Genomic DNA, 24,074 nt, shown 5'->3' with positions numbered 1-24,074 from the left:
TTCTCCTGTCTCTTTAACCAAGGCAAATTTTATATATAAAATTTAATTCAGATCTTAGTTGCTTTGGGTCTGAAATAGCCTCAAATCATTGAGTAAATCTGTGACCTTGGGTTGATTACATAAGCTTGTTAAGCTTCAATCCTCATCAATAAAAGGTGGATTGGAATAGTATCTACCATATAGGGTAGAGGGAGATTAAATTTGGTATGATACATACAACACATATGCATCCTGTACGTTGTAAGCGTTCATGAAGTGTTAGCTCTTATTGTTTACTAAAACAATGGTAAAAGGATGATTGAATGAATGAATGAGTGATGAAAACCCTTGTGGGTTCTGGTAGAAAGGGAAATAGAGAGTCCTTAGTTTGTAAATACTCCCCTAATATTTGTATTCTTCACCTTTCTTGCTCAAAATATCAAAAGTATTATCCTTTGTCTGGAAGAATGCAGTTGATCTTAACTGGTGTCCCTGAAACTCTTTTTGTTCTTACCTGATCTAATCTCTACACCAGAGGCAAAATAATCTTTCTGAACAAATAATGACCTTAAAGTGCTTAAAAATTTTTTTTTAATTTACCGTTACTTTCAGAACAGAACTCAGACTCACAACCTTGGCCTATAGGAAGGAAGGTCCTACATATTTGCCCTTCTGGCCTTTCTCACCAGGCTCATCATGGGATCCTCTCCCCAGATGTCTGAGTGTTAATAATGCTCACTTAACCTTTGCTCCTTTTCCCAGCATTTCATGTTCCCCCTTCCTCTTGCCTTTTGCGCCATGTATTCCCTCTGCCAAAAGCTTTTCCTTCTCTTTCCCACCCTACCCCCTATTCATCCTTCCTTTTCTCAGGAAAATCTTCCCAGAAAGCACAGTATAGAAGTTATCATTTTCTTAACCAGCAATCTTTATTATGTTGATTCAAAAGAATAGTTACTGAAATTTAAAGCAGATATAAATCTTAAAACCTGGCTCTTCAAAAAGGAAAAAGTAAAACTGTCTTAATCAGCTCCGGCTGCTCTAACGAAATACCATAGATGGGATGGTTTAAACAATAGACATTTATTTCTCAGGGTTCCAGGCTGAGAAATCTGAGATCAGCATGCCAGCATGTTTGAGCTCAAGTGACAGACCTCTTTCTGGCTTGCAGCAGCTCCTTTCTAGCTGTGTATCCTCACATGAAGGAGAACAAGAGAGATCTTTTCCTCTTCGTATAAGGACACTAATCCCATCACAGAGACCTCACCTTCATGACCTCATCTAAACTTAATTACCTCCCAAATGTTCCACCTACAAGTATCACATGGTGGGTTAAGATTTCAACATATGAATTTTGGGGAGACACAAACATTCAGTCCATAACATTGTTACAGGTGATCTTTTATACTCATGAAATATTGACTAGGGAATAACATGTTATTTCCAAAGAAATACAAATGAGGAATATTAAATTAAACTCATACACTTACTAAATATCAGCCATCTTTTCAGATTTCCAATAGGGCAAAAAAGTGCATTTTAGCTTTAGTTTTCCCCATGCTCCAGTGTGTGTGTGTGTGTTTGGAAGGGTGGAGGTTAGGTGAAAACCACTATTATACAGCAACGTGACCTGCACTTAGATTAGTAAAGTTGTTCTAAGCACAAGAGAACATATGGAAGATTTATCTTGTCCCTCTGTAATATAAGATGTTCTAATGTATGACAGGTCAAGAAAGACATCTTTTTCCCCTCTTTAAAGAGGTTGAAGATTGGAGATAGTTGCTTTTTTTTAAGTTAAAATTTTAAAATTGATTTTACTTATATCTCGAAACTTTGGAGTGCTCATGTGCCTGTCAATTTGTAAAGAAAAAAATATATATATATTCTTTAATCCAAAATGATAAGTAATTAGATCTGTGTGGTAAGATTATTATTTATTTTCTTTTGTACTTTTCTCTGTTTTATAATTCTTGTTTTTTAAAGTGAGCTTCCAAACAGCAGCATCAACAACACCTGGAAGTTTGTTAGAAATGAAGAATCTGAGGTTCCACTCCTAACCTAGTAAATCAGAATATGAATTTTAACAAATCTCAAAGTGAATTGCATGTACATTAAAACTTGAGAAATATTGCTCTATAGAACAGAAATTACTTATATATTCAGAATAAAAATGAAGTAATTGTTTTTATAAGAGGGTAATTACCAGTTAATTCAGAATGAATGAGGAAAAATTTGGGAAATCAGGAAGATGACATTGCTAATTACCTTATAATAATTTAGAATTTGATATAGGATGGAGTAAAGAGGGGGGACTATTTTTTTTTTTTAAACTACCACATTCCCAAGACTATCTGTTTTCTCCAAACCACATCAATTTTAGTAGTCAGTAAATGATTTAATCCTAGAATGTATTAATTCCTAAGAAGGCAACATGTGGCACCAGGAAGGGTATTTTCCAAATATTTGTTTCTTCGTGACCATTCCCATGCAGTCATCATTCCTGTGAAAATTCCTTTTTTATTTATTTTTTCTGATTACAGGGAAGAGTAATCTAGCTAGGTCTCTGCTTGGCATATTTAATATTCCAAGGCAAATAATCAAATTGATTTATTTCTATAAAAATATTACTATTGAGGTTTCTAAATTTGATTTTTATACAAAAATAATTATTTTATAACAGATCTGGAGGCAAAAACCACAAAAGTTAATATCAAACTTATCTCTGACAGCTAAATTAAATAAATACAAACATATGTATATATACATATGTATATATGGCAATATAAGATGTTCAAAACATTTCTGTATGTATCCTTATAACAGCCCTGTGAAGTTGTTGAAGCAGGTTTTAATCAGCCCCATCTTAAAGATGAGCAAACTAAAATAAAAAAAAAAGTGAAACATCTTCCCCAAATCTGCTCTGCTCAAGAATGACCATGCTGCCATTTGAATGTAGGCCTTCTGAGCCCTTCCCATTATACCACAATGGTTTCTAAAATGGAGATAACTGAGTAAATTCTATAGTTCTGAATTGGTTGTTGATTATCAAGCCCTCCTGATTAGGATGTTGATAAGGCAAAAAGCCCATTTCTTTATTCTAAGTATGCCACGACCTCTCTATTCATGTAATTTGTCCACAATAGGGAGGCAAAGCTTTCTTCTAAATGAAACCAAACAAAATACAATAAACTACATCAATGCCTTTAAAGCTGTTTGTTGAAGTTTTTGCTGCCTTAGAGGCAAATTCTTGTAGATTTCTTCGCTTCTCTAAGGCTTAAGGTCCTTTTTTTCCTCTCTTCTTTTGTATGTTTACTGTTCTATTCCTAAAATTATGTCTCATCTCTTTGCTACAAGAGAAAACTCATATTGGTTTCTCTTTTCTAGAAATCTGAGCATTTCATTCAACTAACAAGGGTATGCTCACATTTAAACCATCCCTCTGTTCATTCACTAATTTGCTAAAGAGTTCAGAGGAACTATTTGGATAGGTCACCTATGGATTGGATTTAGAAGGAAAAGCAAAGTAAAATGACTAGACAATAAAAACGTCTATTTTCTGATGTATCCTGTCCTTCCAAATGTAGTTGCAGTCCCATATATTTACTTAATGTTACTTCTGAAAATATTTTAAAGAAATTTTTGGCCTTTATTTAAAAAAATTATTTAGATCTGATTGACATGCACTAAAATGTAAATATTTAAAGTTTAAAAGTCTTCACACACACACACACACATGCACACACACACAAACACCCATATTATCTGTGAGTCCACCATCACATCAAGATAATGAGCATATCAATGACCCCAACACATTTCTTCATTTCCCTTTTTAATCCTTCTTTTTCCACCCTACCGCTTCCCACTCTGTCCACAGGAAACACTGGGGTTTTTTTTTCACTACAGATTAGTTTGCATTTTGTAGAAGTTTATATGAATGGTATCATATACCTTGTACTCCCTTTTGTCTGGCTTCCTTCACTCAGCATAATTATTTTGAAATTTATCCACAGTGTTACATACATCAATAATTCATCCTTTCTTTTTTTTTTTTTCTCAGTAGTATTACATTGAATGTGTTAAGGAAAAAATATCCATGACTCCTATTAAAACGATAAAGCGGACTTTATTCAGGACTATCAGGATAGGTATAGAGACAACTGCAATGGAGTTTTGCAATAGAGGAGAGGGATTGAGGTCAACTCTAAATACAAGGAAAAGTAGAAATTTATAGCCGGGGAGTGAATGGGCTGTGAGTGGATGGACAATTACTAAGAGGAAGTATCAGAGGTAAGGGAGGATTTTAATCAGCCCCATCTTTAAGATGAGCAAACTAAAATTCAAAAAAAAAGTGAAACATCTTCCCCAAATGCACTAAACTGACCTAACAAGATTCTTGGTGAAGGCAGGCCTAGGTGATCTATCAGACTTTGTCTGATCCCCAGTCTGAATGCTTTTTATTTTTGTTTTCTTGCCTAATTATACTGGCTAGAAATTCTAGGACAATGTTGGGTAGAAGTAGTAAGAATGATTATTCCTGTCTCATTCCTAGTTTTATTTCTATTCATATTTTTAGTCTGAGTTTCTATCAGGAATGCATATTAGATCCAACCAATAAATTCTCTGCATTTACTGAGATCTTCATATGAGTTTTCTTATTTTGTGTGTTATACTGATAGGATTTAAAAATGTTAAATAACTCTGTATTCCTTGGATAAAACTCACTTCATCATTATGTGTTTTCCATTTTATTGATATCAAAGAGCCATCTTTTAGTTTCATTGATTTTCCTCTGATTTTTTCCTCTTTTCTATTTCCTTGCTTTCTCCTCCGATTTTTATTTTGTTTTCCTTTATTTTGGATTTAACTTACATTTTCTCTTCTACTTTCTTAAGGTGGAAGCTGAGGTCACTGATTTGTGACTTTTCTTAGTTTTCATCTTTTTTTCCATAGTAGTTTAGTGGTAAAATTTTACATATTACCATTAAAATTCTTGAGCTTTCTTTTGGTAAACAGTTAAGCTACCTGGAAAGAGTTTGATCCTTTCAGGATTTGCTGTTAAGGTTTGAGAGACTGAAGTAGAACAGAGTTTAGGGTTAATTATTCCCCGCTGCTGAGCCAAGACCCTTCCAAGTACTCTACTCAGAGTCCCATGAATTAGAAAGATTTTAAGTCTGGTTGGCGTTAGCAAGTGTGATTCTTGGACCCACATAAATTTTGGAAACTCTTCTCTCTAATCCTTTTGCGTGACTCTTTCACCAGATTGCAGTAACTCTCTCACATACATAGGCATGTGCTTAAAACTCCAGAAGGACCCTGTGCAGATATCCAGAGTCCTCTCTCTGTTGCCTTCTCCTCTCCAACACTCTGCCTTGTGAGAGCTAACCATATTACCCTCCCGTAACTCTCAGATATATCCACTCAGAGAGTTCCCTGGACTCTGTTGGGTTTCTTTGCACTGTGTTGCTACCTGGAATCTGTCTCAGGCTATAAACTGTGGAGGTTATGGGACTCAGGTGGTTTATTTCCTGTTACTCAGGAATCACTGTCCTTCCTTACCTGATATCCAATGTGTTGAAAAGCCTCCTTTTATTTATATATATATATGTATATATATATATATATTTTTTAGTTGTTTTATTGAGAAGGAAAATCTGTACCCTTTTACTTCATCTTGGTCTGAGTGAAACTTTTTGGTCTTTGCTTTTAAACTTTTATTGCCAATACATGTATATCTGGTTAACTTATTCATGTTGCAAGCTTCCTAAAGGAATAACCTGGATCAGTTGAACTGTATATTCTGTATATAGTTCTGAGAGCTTAGTGAGTGTTTACTGTATATCTAAAGATTTCTTAATAATGATAAATAAATGTTTAGTACTAATAGTCTCATATTGTTGTCATGATAATTTTGGTTTATAATGCTAAAAAGACACAACTGCTTAAACAAACTGAATGATTATTAAATAGAAATATACTGCAAAATATTAAGTAAACATTGCAAAAGCTAAGGATGGTTAAGACATTTAAAATGAACTATAAACACATTATGATAGTACATTTAGTGAAATGTATTTTTATCTGATTATTTCAATAATCAGAAATAATCTTAATCTCTCTTTTTTCTTTTGAGCAAAAATAGATGTGGATATCTTCGTTTAAAAAAATATGATATTTTGCTTTATTCCAGGTGATTGTCAAATCTGGGCCAGGGACTTTTCTCAGTTTGGCTGTGTATGACAATTATATCTTCTGGTCAGACTGGGGAAGAAGAGCTATCCTGCGTTCCAACAAGTACACAGGAGGAGATACAAAAATTCTTCGTTCTGATATTCCACATCAACCAATGGGTATCATAGCTGTTGCCAATGACACCAATAGCTGTAAGTTACAATATTTATTTGTAAGTTACAAATATATTTCTCAATTATATAATCTCTCGAAAACCGTATTTATGTTTTTAAGTAATAGTTGGATTTTGTTTTCTTACTGTTTCTGGGGCTAGTGTTCAGGCTTTGACTATCTAATATATTGAAATTATCTGAAAGTTTTATGGAAAATTTTGTAGTTCTTAATTTATCACCAGAGGAACAATTCATTTTTAATTATTTGCTTCTGGATTTCTATTTCATACTTACTCTTCATATTTTTGAACATTCAAATCATTTCCAAGAAAATAATACTTGTTGATAAACAAGCTTTGCATCTGGCCTTAAAATTTTTTTAATCACTGGAATACCTACAAAATTGCAGTCTGCAGTATGCATGTGGTTTCTAGAGGTACTAGTGCGTTTAATGACAAATATGTTAGAAAATGTAGAGATTTGTTACATATTTTTAATGTTCTTATCTTTTGGAATATTTAGATTTGTTTCAAAATCCCAAATCTTCCTTGTTCATGAGATATTTTTGAGAGATTGAGGCTGTCTAACAGTTTACTGTTAATCTATATTAACATAGACTAGGAATTCAATATAAAATGTCACCAGTAAAACCTGTTCATTGCAGGTGAACTTTCTCCATGTGCGTTACTGAATGGAGGTTGCCATGACCTGTGCCTTTTAACTCCTAACGGAAGAGTGAACTGTTCCTGCAGGGGGGATCGAATATTGCTGAATGACAACAGATGTGTGAGTAAGTAAAGAGGATTGAAATGTGATATAACTGCTCAAAATGGCACACATGAACCTTGAAATTGTTTGAGTATATTTATGAAGTTGTACTCTCTTCCAGTATTAGAGGCCTGGTTGTCTTATCTCTCCATTCTAAAAAGAACTCAGTTTACCATGCTACCTATAGCACCATGTGATAGGTAATGATAACCCAAACAGTGAAAAATGTTATATCCCCCTGATTCTGGGCTGGAAGGTGTTGGATTAGCTAGAGAAATACCTGCAAGCAATGATCATCTGAAAACTCGTGTTTATGACTTTGAGGATTCAGTCAATAGCGAAATTAATTATAGCTGAAATAAAGCAGTGTACAGGCAGTAGCTTAGTAGCTTTGTAGTAAACCCATTCACAGTCCATCAGACTATGTAAATGAGAAAGAATGGCTCACACAGCTTATTTGTAATCATTTCCAAACTGTTAATTAAAAATGTAACATTGCAGCCTCGCATGATGTTTATATCTCCCAAAGGCATTACAATCTTTAATTAGTACCATTACAGTAAATACTTATTAACAGCTAAGTTTCCAAAACTGTTTCCACTATAAATAAGGGTTCAAGTGTTCCAATACTGCCATGAAAAATTAGCCAGCAACATAAAAAGGGTTAATTTCTCTTTAATATTAAGACTATTCATGAGTAAGAAAGATGGGAGAAAAGCATCTTGGAAAATTGGAAATTGGTGAACTCACTCTTAGGATGTGTCAATTTTTGACATTTTTTTTTTCTCCTCATCTCATATATTTCATCTTAGAAAATCAATAAAGCTGGATATATCTACATTATAAAAATAAGTATCATAAGCTGTAAGTATTTTTCATCTTTAGTCTTCTTTTGGTCTTTATATACCAAGAGGATGTTCTCTTTTGCCTGTTCTTTATTTTAAATTTATTTATTTATTTATTTATTTATGGCTGTGTTGGGTCTTCGTTTCTGTGCGAGGGCTTTCTCCAGTTGCGGCAAGTGGGGGCCACTCTTCATCGCAGTGCACGGGCCTCTCACTATCGCGGCCTCCCCCGTCGCGGAGCACAGGTTCCAGACGCGCAGGCTCAGCAATTGTGGCTCACGGGCCCAGCCGCTCCGCGGCATGTGGGATCCTCCGGGACCAGGGCTCGAACCCGTGTCCCCCGCATTGGCAGGCGGACTCTCAACCACTGCGCCACCAGGGAAGTCCCTGTTCTTTATTTTAATATGAGCACTTTGTCATCGTTTTCTTTACTTTGAAAACTACTGCACATAATGCAAGAACATATACGTATTTTCTCACTTTGCAAATTGGTACCAAACCCAAAAGGGCATCTCTTAGCAAAAGAAGTAAAAGACTTTTATTTAAGAATATGCCGGGCTTCCCTGGTGGCGCAGTGGTTGAGAATCTGCCTACTAATGCAGGGGACACGGGTTCGAGCCCTGGTCTGGGAGGATCCCACATGCCGCGGAGCAATTAGGCCCGTGAGCCACAAATACTGAGCCTGCGCGTCTGGAGCCTGTGCTCCGCAACAAGAGAGGCCACGATAGTGAGAGGCCCGTGCACCGCGATGAAGAGTGGCCCCCGCTTGCCGTAACTAGAGGAAGCCCTCGCACAGAAACGAAGACCCAGCACAGCCAATAAATAAATAAATAAATAAATAATAATTAAAGGTGCTAATAATTAAAAAAAAAAAAAGAATATGCCAAAGAAAACAAGGGAATGATGTAATTGGTCAGAAGATAGCATATTTCAATAATTCGGGCCACAAATTCCCACATTTCTTCATCACCTAACACTTCCCTGAATTGCTCACGCAATTGCTTAAGCTCTCTCTTTCAGTTTGCCTTTGTGGTTTCCTCTGTAATGGTCTGGATCTGATGCTATCTGTAAGCCTGGAGTTTTAGCCATGCATTTGAATCACTCATGTTTCTTCCACAGGTCACTACAGGCCAGTAGGAAACCAATGCCTTTACTCAGAACAGCAAGGCTTATTTGTATACAGAGGATGCCTGTCATTGCTGAAAAATAGATTAGATACATTTGTCCCTACTAAGCCACCTGCTTCTCACTATTGATGAGAGGGAATGACTCAGACAGAAAACTATAGTTTGAAACAAGCATAGTTGTATTCACGTAGAACTGTAGAGTGATATTGGATTCCTCAGAGCTGACAAATCTTTACAGAAGTATCTTGTATCCACTGTGCATTCATATTGAAATCCTGTGGTCCAGCAGAGAGATTGAAAAGTAACTCTTGGCTTCTTCTTGTCAAATCCATCTTTAGGAAATGAGGATGTTTCTGGCATATCTGTGTCGACCTCTGAATTAGTTCACCCAGAGCAGCTTATGAATGTTAATGGCAGCATTACAGGTGTGAAGGACCATTTACTAACACCTACCTGAGGGCAAAGGAAGGAAAAACCATTTGTTGTCATAACTCTTGACAAAAAGATTAGGCAATTCCATTTTACACAACATTGCTAACCTTATTAAAACCCATAACAGAAATAAGAATAGCAAATATAATTAGATGAAGCAATTACCTTGTAAGAGAATTGAGGATAGCTGAACCACATTTTTCGTTTCTAGAAAGAGGCAGAAAATACTCAGTACTATTTCTTCAAATGAACATACCTAAGCAAGAATTGTGCCCATACAATGTTTGTTTTTTCATGATAAACCATATTTATCATGAATAATTTTCATTTTTTCCTTAAAGGCACAATGATTATAAAAGCAAAATACGATATTTGCCATCATAACAATTAGCTTTCACTGGAAATGAGAAATTAAACAGGATATGTTTAAAATAGACAAAATAAGTTAGGAATTCTAATGGACTCTCAGTAAATGGATGAATTTTGTTCAGTTCATGATCTAAGGTGATTGTGTGCAGTAATGTCAGCACTCTTCTTAAAGACAATAATTCTTTAAAGTTAATGATATTTTTAGATTCTTAATTCCTTGTTGCTTCCTCTAAAATGGCATTCTACCTTAGCTACTGACCAGTGAAGTTTAGACTGCACCAAGAAAAATAAAATTACCTTTAGAGAGGGATGCTATCATTTAAAGAGTTAAATTATAAATCTTTAATAGGTAGATAAGATAGATATTCTAGTAAAATGAGTTAAATTCTAGGATAATAAAGAAATAAAACACTGGAAACTTCAAACAGTATTTGTGGCTGTTTAATTGATTATTCCTGAAATAAATCCTAAAAACTGATTGTAAATGATAAAATTAAGCTGTGTTACCTGCATTAGTAGAAATAAATGAATTCTAATTACCTCCAACATAATTAATATGACTGACTTTCACTGTACAATTTTTCAACAAGCAATGGAATGAGTACATGCAAGCGAATAGCACGTAATACAACCAAAACATTGCATCCCAAAAGTTTGCTAGTAAATCTATTATTTAAGAATAAAAATAAGTCTGTTTTCCCCAAGAGAGGTCTTTCTAAGACAAGGGTAACATACTGGCACTCCAGGGATGAAACCTAACTGTAGAAAAGCTTTTTGTCCTCATGGCTGTTGCCCGGTACTCACAAGTTGGGCAAACCACATAAAAACTCAGGCTTTTAATGTCTTATAAAAATCCTGACATTTAGAAGTGGGACAATATGGCAGTGGTCCACTGGAGCCCATAAGCATCTGGTGCACATGCTTTCCAGTTTATCATTGTCCTCCACCAGCACTTCCTACAGATTCCCATGCATTTCAAGGAGTAGGTACTGATCATGGGTAGCAGGAAGAGAGGGTCTGCTCCCTGGTACTTCTCACCATGGATAGAGCAAGAGGCTAATGAAAGTAATTTCAGCAATTCCAGTACTTCTGATTGATAGAAACTGCTACAGAGATTTCTTCAGCAGGTAGTTGGGGAGGAAGACCAGTTGGAGGTGAGATTTGAGATGAATAAATTCAAGCATTCAAAGATAAGAACTCTATATACTGGAAAATTTCAATGTATTGAAGAATATATGAGATTTCAATAAGAAAATACAAAAACACTCTCAGTATGTACAGAGCTTATTTAACTGGCTCTTTTTAAAAATTTATTTTTAACATACACTGTTAAGCAAGATTCATAAATATAGTCCCCCAGATTTAAACCCCTCCTTCTCTCCACACATGTACAGTCACCAAATAATTAACAAAGTACACAAACAGGCATAAAAGAAAAATAAAGTCAGGCAATTCCCAAAAATTTGCAAAGGAAGGTTGAAGACAACACAATAAAAAGTGTCCCTCTTAATTTTTTTGTAAAGAAATGCCATAAACCACTGTCCTTTATTAATTTTATATTTAGATAAATTTTAGTTTATTTTTATAATTAAGATTAAGGGAAACAATTGTTATGACATCAAAAATGTTTGTTATTGTATAAAACGTTGGCTTTTTTCCTTTCAGCTAAAAATTCTTCCTGCAATATTTATTCAGAGTTTGAGTGTGGAAATGGAGAATGTATTGATTACCAGCTCACCTGTGACGGCATTCCTCATTGTAAGGATAAATCAGATGAAAAACTGCTCTACTGTGGTGAGTTTCCAATGTATGATTTACTCATTTCAGAATGTAATTCTTTTTATAGTTTTTGGTGTGATTGTCTCCATTTGGTTTATGTGTATGATTTCCTTAATGCCTCTCATTAGCATGTAGATCTAAGGCAAATGATTTGGCTTTGTTCTTATTCAAATGGGGCACCATATTTCCTACCCAAAACACATGATATTCATTGAAGAATTTCCTCATGGTTTTCCATGCATGAAGTATAAATTTAAATACAGCAGGAGCCTATCTTTTGAGCTGCTTCATTATTCATCATTAGCAAAATGTGTTAGGCTTACATTCCTAAAAATATGTCAGAAATATCAGTTATTGGGTAGATATTGCAGGTTTACTCTGCAGCAAAAGTCCACCATCAGTCAATAGCATGTTGTTGTGTTGATATCAAAGTCTTATTCATTCTATTTTTGCCTCCAGGATTGTCCCAGAGCTAGTGTCCTTAGGTACAAAGGCTGATTGCTTTAGCCATCGTCCCCATTAAGTATAGAATTCCACCATCTGTGCCTCTGTAGGTGACACCAAGTGGTAGTCAACCTTTCCTTCTCCCTTGGAAGTAGAGACTGGCTTTTGGACCCTAGTAAGCAACTGTTATTTGCCCTCACTGCAACAATATTTTTCCTGAAAGTCTGTGTCTATGCAATCATTAATAGTTATTATAGAATTGATCCAGATTATTTCTAAATTAGTCTGATTTATTTTTGTGCTGTAATACAATAGTACTGGTATTATATGCTCTGCAGAATTTAGGAATCTATATCTGGAATTGCTATATTTGGCTTCCATTTTTCTCCTTTGTTTTCTTATATTAGAGAAAGTTAAAACAAGAGGAGGATGGATTTTGGGAAATTTATGTCGCTCTTTTACATTGCAGAATAAACACCCTTGGTTAAAATGACAGTCAAATGTAATTTGTCCATAATTTGTATGTAACTGAACTCTTAGGGAATTTACCTCAAATGACATGTTTGCTTGAGTCACCAGCTGTATCCTGTACACCATGAAAATATTAAAGCATATAAAAATGTAATAATAATCAACTTACAAATTCACATTATTATTAATTGGCTTGAGAATATATTTCACATTATTTTTATCTTCTTAGAAGTCAGGTAATATTTGTGTGAGAAGGGGTTAGCAAACTTTTTCTGTAAAAGGTCAACTTGTATTATAGGTTTTGTGGGCCATATATACTCCTGTCACATATTCTATTTTTTTAACAATCCTTTAAAACTGTAAAAATCATTCTTAGCTTCAGAGCCATATAAAAACAGGCTGATAGGCTGCATTTGGCCTGCAGGCTATAGTTTGACAATCTCAGGTATAGATTCCAGAGTTTAGAATCGCACTTGAGGTTAAATCTTTGTTCCCAGATGTACTAGTGTGTGACTAGCGTGAACGAGGGTACTGACTTCTCTATGTTTTAGTTTCTCACTACCAAGCAAATCTAGATGGGGTGATGGTTGGGAGCATTAAATAAACAAATGTACATTTACATATGCTCAATATAGAGCCTGGCACAAAATTACTTTTCAGTAAATGACAGCTATTATTATTGTGAGTGGTACCTTCTGCCCCAAATCAGAAAATGTCAGGAGACTCTCATTAAGGTAAATAGAATTCAGAGGCAATTATTATTCTGCTTAGAAAATTTGGATAGACATTTTAAGATGATTTCTAAGAGAAATTTATGGATAAGTAGGTGACTCTTGGATTCTCTGATTCAGGGATACATGTTTCGACACTTTTTTCCTTGTTTTAAAATCCTTGTGGGGTACGAAGGAGAGAGGGGATAGGTGTTGGTGTGTCTTTATTACGTTGGAGGTAGAGATTCATTTCTTCAGACTTGAGTATGTGATACATGTTTATTTCTACGCTAGCTTACAGAAATGCCAGAAACAATACTGTGAGTATAGTTTGACAAGGTCCCCGAGTATGAATCACCGAGGTTAAAACAGTCAGAAAGGTTTTTTACTGCATGAACTACTTGATAATGCACAGATATTCTAACCCAGAACTTGGATGCCACACAGCACTTGTTATATAGATCCACAATCCGGTTATTGTGAATGAGATCTCATCTGTGATCTTCTTTTTGTAAAAATAGTTCTATAAGCCCTCCAAGTATGTGTTTTTACTTTTCTGTGTAAGAAAACAGAAGCTGTCGAAGAGGTTTCAAGCCCTGCTACAATCGTCGTTGTGTTCCTCACAGCAAGTTATGTGATGGTGGAAACGACTGTGGAGACAACTCTGATGAATTAGACTGTAAAGGTAAACACATATTGTATCAGCCTCGGAATATTATCATGCCAAGTGTTTCCTAAACTCTTCCAAAGTGTGTTCCTGAGAGCACTATGGTTTCCCCCTTTTGATACATAACAACAATTAGCATCTATGGACCATACTTTGGTAAATGCTGTTGGAGGAGAGTTACTAGAGTCAACTGAAAAGTATGACTATATTTTCTGTTTCTATCTCTTTCTTTGCTCACTTCAAAATTCTTTCTCACCTTTTCAGTTCAACCACCCTATTTATGGGACATTTCTACCAGAATGTATAATACTGAATCTACTGCTCCAAAATGTTCCCCTTCATTCCTTAATTCTCTCTCCTACCCATGCTCTCATCATTTTCCTACTTATTGGACAGGAAACCTTGGTACTATCCTTGGTTCCTCCTTCCACCATGTTTTATCACCCACATGTCCAATCATCAACAAATCTTCCAATTCTTTGAGATATATTCCCCTTCAATCTACTTTGAGCCTGGATTAACAAAGTAGCCCTTTTATTGGTCCTCCCTGTTTTTACTCTTTCCAGTAGATCTGAATCTTTAGTCATGCTAAAACAATTTAACATTTTACCATAGTAACTACTGTGACACATCAGCAACCAGACTACCTGGGATAGAACCCCAGCCCCACCACTAACTGCATGACTTTGGATAAGGTACTTAACCAACCCGTGGCTCAGTTTCCCAAACTGTAAGAAAAAAAGACAATAGTTAAAAAAGTATATCAGTATTAGAATAGAACTTGACATATAGTAAATGCTATGTAAACATTTACTTTTTTATCACTTCCCAGATAAAGCATCCCAATGTTTGCAGAATAAGTGACAAGTTTTTAGTCTGACATTTAAGGTCTCCTAAAACCTGGACCCAACAGATCTTTCCAAACCAATTTACCTTTAAAAATCTTTCCATCCATTGAAATACTTTATTGGAAAATTCATTAAAGACTGAGACAAAATATTTGTAAGTTCTATGTGTGCCCTCAAGTAGTTCAAACTCTAAGTGAAAGATAGTCATTTAAACAGGTGAAGATGAATATAAGGTGCTATGATTGCACTATTAAGAACACAGTTTTATTTTGTTTTTTTGGGCTTGGAAGTATCCTGAAAGGTTTCATAGACTAGATTAAATTTAAGCTGAGTCTTAAAGTATAAATAAGGTAGAATGATCAAAATAGAAGAGAATTTCAAGTAGAAGGACCAATAATGAAAACTGCAAGTAATTTGATATGGTTAGAGCCAGATTGCATATTGGGGAGTGGTGAAAAAAATGAGGCAAGTTAGAAGAAAGAACCAGGAAATGAAGATTATTTTTTGGTGCCATGTTAAAGAACATGACCTTTATCTTGCAGTCAACAGAAAGTTTAAAAAAAGGGGAAAAAAAACCCTATGATTTTTAGAATGAAAACTCTAATACCGAGATCAGAAGGACAAAACAGTAGCCTATTACAGCAGCCAAAGCTAAGAATAAAGAGGAGAGAGACAGATATAACAGCATTTTAAAAGGTAGCATAACAAGTCTTTTGTGGTAATAAACATGGAGGAAGCATGGGAATAGAGGAGATACGTGTGTGTGTGTGTGTGTGTGTGTGTGTGTGTGTTTTGTATGCTTTTAAAATATTATTTGTTTTCATTAATTTTTAAATTTATTTTTGTGTGCCTTTTGTTTGTGTGAGATGGAGATAAGATAATAAGAATAGTCCACATTCTGAGGTTGGAGCACCTGTAGACATTCAGATGGAACTGTTTGAAAGGTATATAGGTAAATATAGATCTGGAGCTCAGGTAGTAGGTTTAGACCAGAAGTATTGATTTTGGACTTCTTAAAGAGAGAGAGAGCTCAAAGGATGTATGGTGTAATAGTTGTTTTAAGGGAGTGCATCAGAATGACCTGTTCAAAATGAAAGATACTAATATAAAAGGGAAAAGTACACCACAGGACTAATAAAAAGAGCTTCACAAGAAATTATTTTTTCAAGAAAGGAGGAAAAGTTCGCGTTACAGAGAAGGCAAGAGGGCATGCATAGACTGGAGTGTCCACTGTAATTGGCAAATAGAAGATAATCTCTTGCTTGCCTTCAGGAGAGTCAGTTCAGTGCAATGGCAAGGAAAAGCCAGATCACATTGGATTGAAACAGAATATGAATGGTGAAAGAGTAAGACAGTGAATACAGATTATTCTTTAAAAAGGTTAATGGTAAAGAAAAGATGTGTGAAGTACAGTTGTAACGAGAAGGCTATAAAAAGTTGAGGAAGAGGGCAGAATGTGTACAAATTATTTTGTAGCTGATAAAGGACTGAGAAGTTACTCTGCTGTCTTAGACTATATATGACCTTGGCTTGAGTAGCTTACTATCTAAGTTGACACTGTAGTTTAGGAAGAGCCAAGTACATTTGAAAATTAAGTCAACTATTGTTTCATATTATTTATAAAATATTAAAAATGATAAAATGTAGTAAGATACGGGAGTAAGTAGAGGGAAATGGATAAGCATTTGGAAGAAGGGAGGAAAGGAAACTAGAAGTAGACCAGAAAATGGGTATGTTCTATTAGTTATTTGTAAGCAGGAAAGGAGAATATAATGAAAACTTTAAGCTAGGATAAAAATAAAAATATCAAGCTAGAATGTGAAGAAACTGAATAATAAATACAGAAAGTGGATTTTAAAACAAAATTCATAAAAAGAGCTACGGAAATGTAATCAGTTACTGTGGGTTTTCTTGGAAAATGGTGTTTTTGAAAAGCAGTAAATAAATTAGTGTTTGGGTTTATGAAATATAGTACCTAGTACATGGTATGTGTTTATTAAACTCTTATGTGGCTGGTTGAAGCCGTCAGTCTTCCAAAAGTGTAGATAGGTTTCATTCTGCCTACTGATATCAGTATCAGCTGCTGAATAACAATAAAATAACTCAAAATGTTATTTCCCCTTTTTTTAATCTAAACTCTCGATTTCTGTGTTATAACCATCTCAGCCATATAGTTGGGGACAGAACTACTGTGAGAATCAAGTTTCTGTCAAAACTTTTCTTTTGTGATAATAGTAAAGAGATCATGACAATTGGATATCTTATGAAACAACAACAAAATCTTATGCCTTGAATTTCTTCCTATCTAATGCAGTACATTTGAAACTGCAAATGCTCAAGCACACGCTATATTACATACTAAAAATTAGTACATTTGAGTAAACGGACTAGCTTCCTTAGGATAAACCAATGGGTAGCTTTTTAGGTGAAAGGTTACTTATTACACTTGCATCTTTTAGATTTGATTTTTCTCTCATATTAAGGTTGTTCACATGGTATCCTTGTAGGGCACATTTCATGCTATAGAGGAAAGACTTACGTGGGTCCTTTTTCCATAAGCCAGTTTCTTATAAAGCATTAATTCAGATGTGCGTCCGTCAAACACATGGACACTTACAGCACTTAAAAGATAATGAAGGAAAAGGAACATGAACAGGCTCAGGAAGAATGAAAAATGAATGATTTCTCCAAGCCTTTTCTTCCAGTCACTCCTTCTTTGTTTCTATAGTCAGTGCAACATAGGGATGCAGTGCTTTGTTGTATGTATATATGCACACACACACAAACCACGTGTTATTGTTGAATGTAAATAAAGTAAAATATAACACAATTTAAACAGTACACTAAAAATGTCAATAAATACAGAGAGATTTTGATAGGCTGTGGAGAGAGGCTATGGTGGAATCATCCGTAAATTATTTGAGGTACTATTACAGTTTTGTTTGTTTAATTTAGATGTTAATAGTAATTAACATTACTCTTTTTTAATGCCACAAGTCCAAGAATCTATTTATGGAGTGGAAATGGATATTGCAAGGAGTTATTTTTGGTTTCTTATCCTTTGGAAGCAAAGCAAAACCCCAAATACTCATCAATCTTTTATTACTGCCCCTTTGTAGCAATTCCTTTCATGACTGAGAGCTTTAGACATCAAGCTAGCTGGTGAGGATCTAAGGAGTTGTTCAGAAAGTTTGTCATTCTGTATTCCTCTTCTGGTTGTGTCAGAGTTTGAGTGAATAGATTTGTAGAGAGTGCATAATATCCCTCCTTCGCTCCCTGTTGAGATGAATATACTCCCTTTAAGAAGCACATGAACTTCCTTGGGCCATCTGAACACCTTTAGGTGTACTGGAGAGCTAAGTACTTCTGAGGTGACCTAGAGGAGAGGAAACTGGTGAGTTTTTCTTTCTTTTTTTCCCAAATTCGTAGCAAAACTTTGAAGATTCCACAAACAACAAGCTAAAGGAAAAGGATAAGCGTGCCTGCAGAGGAAATCATCATTCCTTCCGGGTTCACATATCCTTAGAGCCTAAGCAGTGAATTCAATAAAAGATGTGGTTTGAAAGTAAACAGAAGAGATATGACAGCACATTTCATGTATTTTTTCCTTGTCACCTTCCCTTTGCTACAGGCTGGGTAGGAGAGTTGGAAAAGAAAACGTTGAGTTAGGTTATTTACAAGGAACATCCTAAGAACTAGGGAAAGACTAATCGATTTTATATCTTTCCTGCCTGATTAAATATTTTAACTGATATGGAGAAAATAAGGTGGATTAAATAGGAAAATTAAGAAAGTATATGAGGGAAAGAATGGTTTTACTTTCTCTCTTGCTGCTACTTTTGAGCTACCATCCCTGTCAGATCTTCCTTTGTCGTATCTCGTTTCTATTCCTGGTGTGGCTGTGGTATATTTCCACTCACATTTTGTAGGTGTACTTTTTCCTTTGTACTATCTGGAGGGAAGAGTCTAGTATTTCCCACTCAGGTTACCTTTATTTGGACTACGTTATTTTCTGTTCTCTTTTTTCCAGGACTTTTAGCCTGAAGAAAAGTTGTCAGAAAGCTTTCATATTCACTTGGCAAATTAGAGATCCCATCAACTTTCTCCCTCAAGACCCACCCTAAGGGTGAAACACATTTCAATACTTGACTGACCAAAACAACATGAGAAAGGAACATGGTTGAGGGACTACAGAGGTAGAGGTTTTGGCAGAAGAAGCATTTGCTTACTTATGAAGTGACATTGTCACTGTTCCCATGGGTTTCTCCTGTTCCAGGACTCTCTTTCCTTGTCTACAAATGCTGGAGACATTAATCCCCACATCCACCTTGCTCCTGCTGCTTATGGAATTGTGCAACCACTTAATATGTCCAATTCCATTGCCACTTATCACCCTATTTAACCCTCTAGTGGTTCCCAAACTCTGTATCAAGTCATGGAATCTATAGAGATAGGATTAGGAGTACAGGGACAATCGGTTCCTATTTGCACAACTCACCCACTCTAATAGGCTGCCCTTGCCCTCCTCACCAAGATTCAGTAGCCTTATTTTTGTTCTCCTGACCCCCTACCTCATTTTTCCCCTTGCCTTTCTCTTAAATACTATTTCCTAACCACTCTTCTCAACTTTAAAGTTACGGTTTCTTTTCGTCTGGTTAGAGTTCCTCTGTTTCTTTTTTTATTCCTAGAATTCCATCCAAGACCGTTTTCTACTTGCTCCACATTTCCACTCTTCTTTTTTTTTTTTTTTATAAATTTATTTTATTTATTTATTTTTGGGTGTGTTGGGTCTTCGTTTCTGTGCGAGGGCTTTCTCCAGTTGCGGCGAGTGGGGGCCACTCTTCATCGCGGTGCGCGGGCCTCTCACTATCCCAGCCTCTCTTGTTGCAGAGCACAGGCTCCAGACGCGCAGGCTCAGTAGTTGTGGCTCACGGGCCCAGTCGCTCCGCGGCATGTGGGATCTTCCCAGACCAGGGCTCGAACCCGTGTCCCCTGCATTGGCAGGCAGAGTCTCAACCACTGCGCCACCAGGGAAGCCCCTCCACTCTTCTTATAAGCCATTCTTTACACTTACTTCCACCTGAGCCCCCAACACCATTTTTGAAACTCCATTACTGTGAAATCCCTGAACCTCCAGTCCTCTTAACAGTCTGACATGCCATCTCCATGTTCATGGAGTCATAATTTGCCTCTTCACTTTATCTGCCACCAATACCCACCCAGATGGACTCCCTGCCATGTACACAGAAGATCCTCTATGGAAGTTTGGAGGGAGATGGAGATGGTGGAATGGGTTGTGATTGCCCCCATTGCTTCAGAATTAAGATTTCTGGTATCCCAAACTCTAACTGCAAGTATTAGATAATGCACATCAAGTAGCTTAGAGATAAATCTTTGTAGACTTGTTTAGGAATATTACCACTATCTAGAATATTGTTTCACAGAGAAATGAATTCTGTCTTCTAAATAACGGGATTATAAGGAATCTTTTGGAACACAACCTCTTAAAAGGAGACTGCTGATAGACAGCAAAGTCAGAAAAAAAATGTATATGCTTGTCATGATAATCTTCTATGTTATATATTCCATTTATTGTTTCCACTGAAAAATATTGAATGTGAAATGTAATAGAAAAGAATATGGAAGAGATTTTGCTTTATTTAGGCATAAAAGAAAAATATCTATTTTTTTCCTGTTTGGAACAGTGTATTTATCTCTACTTATAATGGCATTATCTGTTTCAAATGATGTTATTTTTAATGAAGAAAACAGTGAAGCAATTATAATTGCAAATTGTAAATAAAACATTTATTCTAATCATCATTTAAACACAAATAAGGATACAATTGCAAGATACAATTAAATGTAATAATAGCAGTGCATTATGAAATACAAATGACATACACACCCTTGAATAAAATTTGCATATTTTAAGATAGCATTTTAACCATTTACAATTGATATAATTTATATTTGTAATTAAATAGGCTCTTTAAAATATCAACCCTAGTAAAAGTGGCATAATCAAAAAGCCCTTCAGGTTGTACATTAACATAATCAACCTGTGGAAATTTGAATTTGGAATAAAAATCTCACCTAAGTTAATCTAACACACAAAACAAGCCATGCACCTGTTCACAACATATTGCTGAAAACCATTATATGGTAATGAATGTGTAAGCAAAGTAAAAAGGAATATATGATGAAGAATAAGCTATTCTGTACAAAGAATATGTAATGATGGTAGCATATCAAAACTGATTTTCATCTAAGCATAGCAGGGATTTCGAAAGCCATACTTTCCAACAACAGAGGCAAGTCATACCGCATTTATATGTTTCTTGGCATGAGGAATCCGTATTTCCTATACCAAATGTTAGTAATATGGCCATGTGAAAGAGGATAACTTAGCATGATGACTTTCTAGGAGTGCTGAACTATTCCCTCTTTGAGTAAATAAAGCAAATACTCAGTGGTTTCTCTCTCTCAATCTCTGACTCTGTCTGTGTGTCTGTCTTTTTATCATAGCAGGGAATGTTTCACTTCTTCTTAGCAAACAGAGCGGGATTTCTGTGTATGCACTCAATCAGGCATTTGCTTAGTGTCATACCTTGTATTTTGAAGCTGGAAGGAGAGAGAAGTTTCAGCAACATTTAATTTTTTTATTGTTGTTGGTTTAGTGCTGATATGGTATGATAGGGAAAACAAGGCACGGTCCCTGCTTACAATTTAATGGGGGGAGAGATACATAAACAGGCCATTGCAATGCAGTATTATAAGTACTACAATGTAGGGAAGAACAGCATGACAGGGGAAGATGTATGAGGCATCTAACCCAAGCTTGTTTTTGGGGGTTATGGGTCAAGTTTGACTGCCCAGAGTTAAAAAGGCAAAACCAAACAAAATTGTAAGAATTAAAGTACTCAAAATGTTAAGCAAGGAGTCATTTTCTATCTCGTCTATCCATTTGTTTATTTACCTGTTTTTCTAGTTTCAACCTGTGCCACTGTTGAGTTCCGCTGTGCAGATGGGACATGCATTCCAAGATCAGCACGATGCAACCAGAACCTAGATTGTGCAGATGCTTCAGATGAAAAGAACTGCAGTAAGATATTCCATTACATTTTGTTTGTTCATGCCTGTGCACCTTTGGCGTTACATTGAACAGTGTCTAACTCTTCACTGAACCTTGTCCAGAATTGATATGTAATTAACCCTTGTTGTGTAGGATAATTGCATATTTACTTCTTCAAATGAGGTTAACTTTTCTTGTTTCTATGACCTACATAGAAGGCTCATAACCTTTGCAGATGAGGTGTTTTTCATTTTTCTGTTTACCTCCTTATAGATAATACAGACTGTACATATTTCTATAAGCTTGGAGTGAAAACCACAGGATTCATAAGATGTAATTCTACCTCACTGTGTGTTCTGCCAACCTGGATATGCGATGGGTCTAACGACTGTGGAGACTATTCAGATGAATTAAAATGCCCAGGTAATTCTAGAAGACAAAACAGTCTGTGCCTTGAAGATTTAGGGGCTGGTTGTATAGCATAAACTTATTAATTTTCATTCTTGATACTCAATGGCTAAGATTAAAACAAATATTGTAGACTAAATTAAAAATAATCACCTGTGCTAGACATGCCACTTTATATTTTTTAATGACTTATGGAATGATACTTGAGCAATCTGTTCTATGTTTGGATCAATTTACTTTTTCATGTTCAGTTCCTCATTAATCCTTTTAAAGTTGGTGATTACATCTTAAAATGTGTAATCTATAAGGTTTTCACAGAAGTAGTATATACTGAGAGAAAACTATCTATAGACTAAAGGGAGGGAGACTGTGTTTCTCACCACTGGCTTTACTCCTGTTACTATATAGCTTGTATTGTCAAGTTAGGCTATTTGATGCAGTTTACACAATCTTTTGGCATACTAGTATGGGTAACATAATAGTTATCATTACTGGATCAATGTCAGACTGGTATATTTATATATATTAGCCATCTTTACCTACACAAGCACTGAAAAGTGTCCTCTGCATTCTTAGGAGAATGCCTTCTATGAGAAGGTCATGAACCTATTTCTTCCTAACTATTTAAGGAAATGAATTTTAAAAATATATAATAATACCAGAAAGAAAGATGTTAAATTACTATAACTGAAAGTAGATATGCTTGTAGTATACTATTACATGTGTTCTCCTACTGCTGTTTCCTTCTCCTGACCCTGCTGCTACAATCACTTTTTTCCATGCTTAGTAGATGTGTAATAATTTTTTGAAACATTTTAAGAAATTATATTTGTAGGTATTCCACACACAAGTGTATACAATACACACACACACACGATCTACTCTAAAGAATTGATATTCTTAATGGTGCATAATCAATCAATTAACTGGGAAATAGCAGATTCCTTTTTTTTCTTTTCGCCACTGCTCATCAGTGTGTGATACTCTGTGATGTTCCTTTTGGGTTTGAAAAGACTTGCTGTATCCTAGGAGGCACTGGCTCACTGCAAATCTACATCTTTTCTCTTTTTTTTAACTTTATTCTTCATTATATAAAACATTAAATAAATATAGAAAATTGCTTTAGACTCATGGAAACTGGGTGTTTAGATTCTTATTCCAGTGTTTCTTCTGCAACAATTCTTTATCTCATTATGGCTATAGTCAACTTTTTAATTATTTTGAAGGCAGTATAACTAGGTATCTATTAAGCTTGTAAATATATATTTTTTACTTTATTGTAGTCTTTATATATTTCTAGGATTAATAAATGATTTTGAAAGCTAACTTTCATCATTAGTAGAGAATAGTGATTATATTGGGGAAGTAGGAAAGGGGCATTAATATAGACTTATGAAACAGGTGGGCAGACAAACAGGAAGCCAGTAAAAGGTCAGTCTAAATATCTTACGTTATATCTAGGCAATATCCTAAGAAAAAGTAAGACATCCAGCACAATCAAGACTTTTTGTGTTAATGATGAATTCCTTCAAAAAGTAATTTTCATCTTTAATTAGATCTACAAAGTTGGCATTAAAAAATTAGAATGGAGGTAATTTTTGTTACCTTAAAATAGTCATAATGTATCACTATAGTGTGATGCCATGTGTACTCTAAGATTTATTTCCTGATTGGCTGTGAGCCAGTCACTAAATCTATGTAAACCTGAAGGTGCAAGGGGACAAATGACACCCAGTAAAGAGAAAAATCTAGTATTTTGTATGTGCTCTTGGAGGTTATAATAATAATAATACTCTACAATCTGAAAAATA

General features: G+C 35.3%; 1 protein-coding gene across 1 annotated transcript in view; it reads left to right on the top strand.

The window, feature by feature from the left end:
- LRP1B (LDL receptor related protein 1B) overlaps positions 1-24,074 on the top strand; it is a 1,897,582-nt gene that overhangs the window by 1,602,315 nt on the left and 271,193 nt on the right. The window contains exons 44-49 of the mRNA XM_036857483.1: positions 6,167-6,359; positions 6,985-7,110; positions 11,527-11,655; positions 13,831-13,950; positions 21,772-21,885; positions 22,129-22,278. Of these exons, the coding sequence (XP_036713378.1) occupies positions 6,167-6,359; positions 6,985-7,110; positions 11,527-11,655; positions 13,831-13,950; positions 21,772-21,885; positions 22,129-22,278 (832 nt within the window). The remainder of the gene's footprint in view (positions 1-6,166; positions 6,360-6,984; positions 7,111-11,526; positions 11,656-13,830; positions 13,951-21,771; positions 21,886-22,128; positions 22,279-24,074) is intronic.

This window comes from Balaenoptera musculus, chromosome 7 (assembly GCF_009873245.2).
Source record: "Balaenoptera musculus isolate JJ_BM4_2016_0621 chromosome 7, mBalMus1.pri.v3, whole genome shotgun sequence".
NCBI lineage: Eukaryota > Metazoa > Chordata > Mammalia > Artiodactyla > Balaenopteridae > Balaenoptera > Balaenoptera musculus.
Note: the sequence above shows the minus strand (reverse complement) of the source record. Positions and strands in the feature narration are given on the sequence as shown.